The sequence below is a fragment of the Branchiostoma lanceolatum genome, chromosome 18, assembly GCF_035083965.1.
Source record: "Branchiostoma lanceolatum isolate klBraLanc5 chromosome 18, klBraLanc5.hap2, whole genome shotgun sequence".
In the NCBI taxonomy this organism is placed as follows: Eukaryota; Metazoa; Chordata; class Leptocardii; order Amphioxiformes; family Branchiostomatidae; genus Branchiostoma; species Branchiostoma lanceolatum.
In genome coordinates this window covers 9,354,010-9,363,637 of record NC_089739.1, presented here as the reverse complement: position 1 = coordinate 9,363,637, position 9,628 = coordinate 9,354,010, and the positions used below count along the sequence as shown (strand labels likewise).

At 38.6% G+C, this 9,628-nt stretch overlaps 1 protein-coding gene across 2 annotated transcripts; it reads left to right on the top strand.

Moving 5' to 3' along the window:
- Positions 1-124: 124 nt before the first annotated feature.
- On the top strand, positions 125-8,824 carry LOC136423854 (solute carrier family 22 member 18-like). Of its 2 annotated transcripts, none has more exons than XM_066412214.1 (11): positions 125-230; positions 1,567-1,652; positions 2,087-2,213; positions 3,161-3,404; positions 3,901-4,033; positions 4,777-4,895; positions 5,547-5,626; positions 5,904-6,032; positions 7,135-7,236; positions 7,745-7,865; positions 8,478-8,824. In XM_066412214.1, exons 2-11 carry the CDS (start codon positions 1,585-1,587, stop codon positions 8,690-8,692), a joined length of 1,338 nt encoding a protein of 445 aa, XP_066268311.1. In that variant the 5' UTR covers positions 125-230; positions 1,567-1,584; the 3' UTR covers positions 8,693-8,824. The 2 variants fall into 2 exon arrangements, with proteins under 2 accessions (XP_066268311.1, XP_066268312.1); XM_066412215.1 differs by having other exon boundaries at positions 139-230; positions 1,570-1,652.
- Positions 8,825-9,628: the final 804 nt, after the last annotated feature.

Genomic DNA, 9,628 nt, shown 5'->3' with positions numbered 1-9,628 from the left:
AAAAGATTTGATATCTATCTTGATACAACTAAAAAATACAAATAACAGAGTATAGAACTATAATACATCATAGTATATCTATTATTTTCGAAAGTATATATTGATACAATGTTCTATTTAAGCTGATTTTTCTATTATCCAAAACATCCCCTAGAATATGTGTGGATTCGCCCAGATGTAACCTTTAGCTTTTGACACCAGAAAGAAACACGGAAGTGGGAAGATTGCAGGTAAAAGAATTCCGTTTGCACCTGTCTAGATATTGATAGCGGTATTGAAATGTATTGTAGATCGCTTCTAGTTCATTGACGCATAGAATGTAAGAATTTTTTTATAGTATATTAAAGTCAAAGTGTTTGTGGTGGCTTAATTAGTGATGTTTTGTGTATGTCCTGGTTAAATAAATTATGTAACTTAACGATGATGTGGCACTTTGTGGGCGTGGAGAATTTCTATCGTGAGTTTATTCAAAGCTACCGAAGCTATCGGAACTATTTTCGTTATTATGCAAATACATGCATCATACTATCAATGAATTCTGATTCCACAACAAACTTTAAACATTGTGATGGTGTTCAATCAGATGTAGCATGTATGCAGACAACTCTTAAAGGCACCCAGAGCATTTTATGAGGTTTGAAAACTGGAAGTATTCTAGTTGCTGTAATCTTTATGAAATTGACATTTGTTGCCACTGTTTACCACAATTGCGTGCAGATTTCTTATCAACAGTGCTCAAAAGCGGCACAAAAAATATGCATGCATGGTGATCTTTTAGTTTCACTCACCTGAGTGTAAATAGACCCATACCATACCATAGAAATGCAAAATTAAAACATAGAAATGCAACTATTTGACGGACATGCAATCACTCTCTCATTGGTTGAACCGCTAATTTTGATGGACAGTCAGGATCAGTCTATTAGGGCTTGGATTTTCTATCAGTCCTCACCACACAATGGCATCGTATCTAAATTGCTACTGTAATGTTGATATGTAATGGAATAGTGTTATTGAAACTTACTATGTGTAGGAATGACTAGAAATTGGAGGTTTTTTTTATTCAAGCCTCATGAAATGCTCTGGATGCCTTTAAATTGTATGTATGTTCAACCCTGCAGCAGTAATACTTGTACTTCATGTTTAAGGTTTAAAGGAAAACGAATCAGCTAAGCTTCAACATACTTTATTTCTCTTTTGATTTTATTAATAGAATTGAACGTGTATTATTTCAGCTTGTCAAATTGTATTAGTTATTTTGTTTTGCCAGACCCCCTGATCTTTATTGTATTAAGTATCTACGTACTTTCTCAGGGTCTTACTGCTGGGAGAAAAGTGTTGTGGAATTTCCTTGGTTATATTGCCATGGTGTTGGCCAATGTAGGCCCAGAATCAGTCAGGCATCCAGGCTAGATACTTCTTAGCACCAAGGACATTATATAATACCCTTGGTAGCACTGAAGTGGTACATGTATTACTCTTTATGGATACTCGGGCATGTTTAGTATCAAATGGTAATAAGTCCCATTGTACTCAGGGTCTGAATAATAATATCGTTTTTCCCAGCAGAAGCAGGGTGCTAATATGGCTGAGACTGTGGAAAGTACAGTCATGGAAGGAACATTGGGGTCACAGGGTCAAGGTCAGAAAAGGTGAGGGGTCAACCTTGAACTTCTCTAAATATCCATCTCTTTTGACTAGTGATCTGCAATTCAGTTTTGAAATTTGAATTCGACAATAGAAGTCATCAATCTGAGATCAACTTTTTACTTGTATCAAATATTTAATTTTGTAGTGTTACATGTCCGTCATTATAGTAGGACAGGTAAAATTGCCATGTCATTTGTGAAATAGATCAAAAGTAGGTCAAATCATAGGTTTGCCAGACGACAAAGTAAAAATCTAGGGCAAGGCAAAACCCTTTGAGGTACAACTTGACATCTATACAACTCTACTTCCAGCCCAGAGAAGGAGGCTACATCAAAGATCAAAATAAGGTCAAATCATAGGTTTACCAGACGACTACTAGTAAGTAAAGCAAAACTCTTTAAGGTACAACTTGACATCTATATAACTCTACTTCCAGCCCAGAGAAGGAGGCTACATCAGGGTCGGGTCTGTCTGCCTCCCAGAGGAAGCTGGTGGTCCTGATGACCCACATCAACATCGCCATGTACAGCACCTGCTTCTGGATACAGCAGGGCGCACTGCCGGTAGGTACTGATGATAATAATGATCCTCTGTATTCTACAGCTCAGGTAGTTGTAGAAACAACCTCTGGCTGCATTCAGTCTTTCTTCATTTTTTTCCACTTTGTCTTTTTTCCTGCAAGCTGCCGTAGCTCTCTGAGTTTCTTTGCAGTTTTTAGGTTTCCCATTCCTTTGTTTTTGAGGTCTGTTCTCAGGACACTTAGTTGGTTTGTGCAATGTCTTCCTTTCCTGGCCTTGTATTGTTGCACTCCACTGTTGCAAATTCTAGTGACTTTTGTCCTGGCATGCGGAGGATGTGCCCTGACATGCACCACCTTAGTAGGTGGTGAACTTTTGTTGACAGTTGCACATCTTATATAGTGCTTTATTAGAGATGTTGTGGGGCCAATGGTAGGTACTGGGGCTGTGTTATAAAATAAGGTAGCTTTACAGAGTTTAGGGATCGATCCCCTCTTAACATCCCTTCCAAAAGACGGTGCAGCCCCAACAGAGATGTCCTGACCTGAGGACCTGAAACAGTGTCCCTCAGTTACCAAATAGTTGTAACCAGCTGCAGAGACATCCAGCATTAGAGGAATGGTCTGTAGTGCTGTAACATCAGGTACAGGCACCACTACAGAGGTTAGGTACAGGTCTGGATCTGTGCCTGTACCTGAACTATTTGACAAGCTAATACATGTAGATGGTCTTCAATGATAACAGAAACATGAGTTTAAAAGTTAAATTCAGGTATCTTGTGTAGAGAATCCATGCTTTCCGGATGATCTCTAGATCTCAAGGCTGATTTTAATGCCAATGGCAATGTTTTCTTTTTTCCAGTGCTTCGGCTTTTGTCTTTGTGGTAGAAATAACACATTTTTAGCAACAGGATAAGTCAAAACATTACGATGTAACATGTTTTGGTTTATTTTTACATACTTTTTTTACATGTGAGTGTTGTTCTTCTTCAGTACCTGACCAAAAAGTTGGGAGTGGACCCGGTGGTGTATGGTTACCTTCAGACAACCTTCGCGGTGGTCCAGCTGTGTGGCGGGCCGCTCTTCGGACGGTTTGGTGACCTGTTTGGCACGAGATCGGCGCTAGTGCTCGCCTTCTCGGCCGCCGCCCTGTCCTATGGCCTTCTGGGAATGGCGGAGGGCATGTTGCTGCTGTTTCTGTCTCGACTTCCTTCCTTCCTCATGCACTCAATGCAAGGTGGGTAATAACAAACTACACGTTGAAAGTACTGTATGCAAAATGTCTGTATATTTGTATTGGGTAACTGGGGTCAAGGAATCACTTGTAACTCTCTAACTTTGTGACTTCAGGCTTCCCGATAAAATGTTCTACTCATATTACTGTGTCAAATTCTCAAAATACCGCCATCAGTTGTTTTGTTTTTTCTTTTCATTTTCACTTTTCAGGAATCCAAAGGTCATTCCTAAACTTTAATTTGCATTGCCTAAATTGAAGAAGAAAACCATGTATAATTTGGTGACATTTGCTGTCTTTCTCTATACTATAGTCCTATATTAGATGCTCATTAATATTTTACAAATACCATCTTGTGGTAGAATTCTAAGTTGCTGATATGTTCACTATTGTCTTTGTTATTTCTTTCATGTTTTATCTATGAAAAAAATCAACCAAGGACAGTAAACCAAACAGAAACACTGAAGTACTATAGAATTGTGTTACAATGTATTTCCAGGTGCCCAGATGGTGGTGACTGACATCTCTGATGAGAATTCCCGTGCCGACGCTCTAGGAAAGCTGGGCCTGTCCTACGGCATCGGCATGATCGTGGGGCCATTCTTAGGGGGACAGGTCACCAAGTACTTCAGGTCAGTTTTGTGTTGGTGACTTGGTGTGCATAGTCCAGTGGTTATCGGCCCTACCCCTGGAACTAGAAGTTGTGAAGTCGATTCCAGCTGTGTCGCTCACCCGACATTCACTCTACCGGAAAGGGTCACAGTCCTTAGGACTGGACATTAAGCAGTGGGCCACTGTTCATTGTGCTTGTCGAAAAGAGCTAGGGGAATTACCCCAGTACAATGAACCTGTAAATACTGTACACAGTGTCTGTCTTTTCTTTCATGACCAGTGGAAGAGTAGCTCTTTTGTAAGCAAAACTGTATCAAGATCACTTTTTTTTTCTGGATGTCACTATTAATTGTCTTGCTTGTACCAATGTAAGTCATTGAAATTCTATGATAAAATGATCATTCGATCTGAAGGATTGTCCCCCACCCTGTACAATCCTGCACGATCCCTTTCCCTGGTGCTGAAGATCCATCCCCCTGTACTATCCTGTACCATCCCTTTCCTTGGTGCTGAAGGCCCCTCCTCCACCCTGTGATATTCTGTACCATCCCTTTCCTTGGTGCTGAATGCCCCTCCTCCACCCTGTACTATCCTGTCCCCCCCCCTTCACATATTCCTTTACATTTTCATCCACTCACTCACTCATTCACACATTCCTTCATGCATTCATTCAGTCATCCAGTCATCCATTCATTCATTCATCCAGTCATTCAGTCATTTATTCATTCATTGACACACTCCTTCCTTCCCTCTCTCCCTGCAGTGAGCAGCACTCTGCGTACCTGGCCATGGCCGGTTCCCTGGTCAGTATCGTGCTGGTGGTGCTGTTTATTCCTGCCAACACCAAAGCTGGGAAAAAGGCCTCAGAATCCAGCAAGGATGGTATGTTTATCAATGAAGTGCTTAGAGATTACTATCAAAAACAAGTACATGAATAATCTCAGTACACTACTTCTGCCTGAAATTCTGCCAATCTCCAGTATTCACATAACTGTAGACACACACCAAGACAAGCAAAGAAACACAGCAACTGATTTCAATAACGCCATTTTCACATACAAGATCTCAATGTTTTGTCTCCAAGCAAATGTTGCAAGGCAAAATTGCTACATGTTTCTTGAAAGGAATTAGCCAATTGTATTATAGAAAAACATTGTGATAGTACCTTCCAACATTTACTTTGAGATTAACCAAAGATTTGCTTTTCTAGTAGATGATTAAGTTCCATTCTAGCCTCAACAATGTTAACGTTTCATGAGAATCCTTCAAGTTCTTATGAGTATAGAAATGCCGTGACATGACAAGAACGCCTCCTAGTGAAGAGACAAAGTACTGCACCAAACTGTGCAAAATGATAATTGGTCAGGTTTTGCTGTAGTCTTTGCTGTTAGTCAGGTCACACACACTTTTGAGATGCACAAATGCAATCTTTGACATCTCTGCCATTTGAAGCAGAATATTTTACAGAATTTGATCGGGTTATGGATGAAATTCTCAACATCTGCATGATCTAATGTTGTTTTTCCTTTCCAGATTCTGGTCCATCCAGTGTGTTTGATGTCAAAGCCATTGCCAAACTTCTCACCATTCCTGTAGCTGCTTATCTTTTATTGGTGAGTTTATTTCTGAATTTTAGTAAGAGTATAATTAGACTGTGAGTATATTTTGTGTATGCTAGTTTTCTATTACTTCATTGTATCTGCATATCAATTGTTTTTATGTGGGCTCTTGAGTATACTGTCTCTTGAATAATTATAATGATCTACCACACTAGACAATAGGTGCATGTACTCCTAAAAAGAGAAATTGTCATAATCATATGAGACATTAATCAAAATCAAATGATAATTGTGAAACTTGGAGTGGAAATCTTTTTACTGCCATTTTCAGGTGAGAACCATAGTGGGGACTCCCCTGGGTATTTTCCAGTCCATGTTCAGTGTGATCGCCATGGACCGGTTCAACATCGGTCCAGAGGAGAACGGATACCTCATGTCCTACATCGGAATGTCTAACATGGTGAGTCGACTGTTATGCCCTCTAGCTTAAAGGCATCCAGAGCATTTTATGAGGCTTAAAACTTGACTAAAAAAAATCCAATTTCTAGTCATTCCTACACATAGTTAGTTTCAATAACATTATACTATTACATATCGACATTAAAGGAGCAAAGATACGATGTCCTTGTGTGATGAGAACTGATGGAAAATCCAAGCCCTAATAGACTGATCCTGACTGTCCATCACAATTAGTGGTTTGACCAATAAGAGAGTGACTGTATGTCCGTCAAATATTTGCATTTTTATGTTTTGATTTTGCATTTCTACGTTTCGACGAAGGTGGGCGGGTCTATGGTATCGGTCTATTTACACTAGGCGCGTGAAACTAAAAGATCACCATGTAGCTTGGTTTTGTGCCACTTTTGAGCACTTTTGATAAGAAATTCCCACGCAAATGTGGCATCAAGTGTCAATTTCATAAAGATTATAGCAACTAGAATATTTCCAGTTTTCAAGCCTCATTAAATGCTATGGGTGCCTTTAAAGTGACTAAGTAAAATAATAGCAAGGATGACATCCACGAGCGCATCAATTCTTGTCTTTAATTCCTAGAAAAAATAATGTTTGAGACCATGCATACTGTAGTACTAAATAATTTGTACAAAGATGGTGCAAAAGGAGCGTACATGAGCCGTATTTAATCACAAAAAAAGAAAAATGGATACTGTAATTCTTGATTTGTTAACTGTAACATAATTTTAGCTGATTTTACGGTCACTAGTGAACAGCTAAAATTTTATCATAGCTAATATTTGATCTGTAATACTTGAGACAGTAATGTTTGTTCCCAACGTTAATATTAAGTGCGGTGACCTACTCCATTTTCCCCCATCCGCTATATTTTCCTGCCGCTATATTAAAGTGATTTACAGCACTAATGACATACAATGCTTATTTTCCAGTCATAAATATTTCCTATCCTTAGTACTCCTCTTTGTTGCAAAGTAACAAAATAAGTACTGTATTGTAATACCTCAATGAAAAACGGCCTGCAGGCCGATTTGAGCTTCTCATGAATAACAAAGGTTCAAATAAAACCAACATGTTCCTTGTTTTTTCAGGTTATGATGGGACTCGGAGTAGGAATCCTCACCAAGCGCTATAACGAAGGTTTGCTGCTGAAGTGGGCCATTTACATGTTCACCTTTGGCTACCTGCTCTTGGTGAGTTACAGTATTTGCTATTGGTTCCTCATATATGGCAATCCATGTACTGCCATTTGCTATTCAATCCTGTTTCATATCTTAATTCATATCAAACTTGCATCGTTCTAGGTCTGCTTTGTTAGTTTCTCTCAAATATGAATACTAGATAGAATCTGATCTATTTAATATACGTATCATTGGTTATTTCAAACAGATTAAGAATTGGGAAATTCATTAGTTGACAATAAATTCTATCAAAGCTGTGGAATCTGTTTTTTCTGATGAATAATCTCCCCATGAACTTGGTGTACACCACAAACAATGTGCTCATTCTCGCATTATTGCATTTAGTAATGGTACTTTCAACTACAGATTTAAAACATTACGGATGCCTCAACTTTCCTCAACTGCAAAATTATGTTGAACTTCCTGTGAACTTAGATCAATTTCCAGTATACTGAATTGAAAGACATTTTTATGTTCATTTGGCAATGCACTGATAGCATTGATTGTTTTCCTATTCCAGGCTGGAGCTAATGTCACCTGGCACATCTATGTGACTGTCATACCCCTGACTATCGGAGGGACCATCATGAACACTGTCATCAGTAGCACCCTCACTAAGGTGGTGCCACCGGACAGTACAGGTAAACAAACAAACAAACAAACAAACAAACACTGCACTTATATGTTACCCAATAGACTAAGCTAAGTTGGTGAGTTTCTGAAGCAAAAAATAAAAGAGACTGTTTAAATCCTGGCTGATGTCACTCAAACAAAAAATGATTGCAATAATCAATGTCCACTATCAATTGTATACTTGTCGGAAAATAGCCTTTCTTTTCAAGTATGTTAAACTCACGTATACATGCTGTACATGTATATACAGTTTGTTTCAATGAAATCATATAGTAACCCTATTTTCTAAAGTGCATAATGGCTTGTAGAAGAGAAGATTTTGATTAAAACTGGATAGAAATTACTATCACCTATTAGTAAAAAGTACTATTAAATAAGTAAACGCTCCTAATCCTGCCGGGTACCCTAAGATCATTAAAAACAGTGTTATGAAGGGCTGCTCAAGAATGTCTTGAAAACCAGGTATGTGCATACCTCAGGAATTGCTGATGCAGCATTTGTAGAGTCTTTAAATTCACCATTTTAAAGAAATGTCACAGTCTTAGTGTACCCGGCAAAACTAGGAGAGTTAATGTTATTTTTGTTTTCTTAATATATTCTGTCCTCTGTTCCCTCTGCAGGCACAATGTTGGGCCTGAGCATGGCAAGTAACTCCATCATCCGCACCATGTCTCCGACCGTCGGGGGCCTGATGCTTGGTTACGCGGGTTATCCGTCCTTCGGTATCGTGGGTTTTGTGGTGAACACCCTGCTGTCCGTGTACATGCTGTTCTCACAGACCCACGCCACGGTGGTCGCCGCGGTTGAGAGGCAGAACGCAAAGAAGGAAAGCTGATAGTTACGGAAAAGGTCAATTGTTTATTTGCAACTTCTTGCCGGAGGGCTAATTGCAACATGAAACAATGTATAGAAAAAGGGTACAGACAGTCAAGTAAACAATCATTATGGTGACAAGTGAAACAATCTATAATTCTAAAAACTGCTACAGAATGCAATCTAAGCTGGTCACTCTTTAATATAGAAGTTTTGCATTCTAAGTCTACTCATTTCTGTATTAGAACAAAAGCCACCTCTAGAGGTGCATGGATTGTCTCCTGAGACTGGACTGAAGCTTATGACTTTCAAATTACATTTTGCTCAACGACAAGGCAATGAGAGATCGCAAACTTCACCCCCTTATCCATACGGATAATGTAGTATGTACCCTTTCAGTTCTATAGATTCTGAAAAAATATTTGCTGGGTTTAGATTACATTGAGTATATTATATTACCAATATTATTTTACTCAGAGTCTTATGGTCTACATGTTAAGTATCTGGCTACAGCTATTTAGTAAGACTTGGTGTATGTTTAAGTCTTATTTATCTGAAACAACGAATTTATCATCTACCAAAGGCTGTCTAGAGTTGAGATAAGTCAGTTATTTGATAAACATATATGTTTAGATTTTGCACTTAATCTAGTGTTATCAAGATAACTTTAAGAGATATGTTTTCCTGTAAGGATATAATTATTGTGGTAAATCAATTAAACTGTGAAAAGTATGAAAGAAATGACAGTCACTGTATTGATCTGTAGAACAACGAGTAGGTGATGGTAAGAAATCTGTATATTTGGCTACATGTACAGTATAGAGGAATGAAATATGGCGTGTTGACTGACATTAGTAAGAAGACTCGGAGTCTGACTACCTTTTCTGGGGATGATTACTTGTAAATGGAATGAAGTCGTGCAACATTTAGCTTTGAACAATTGTACTAAGTGTGTCTA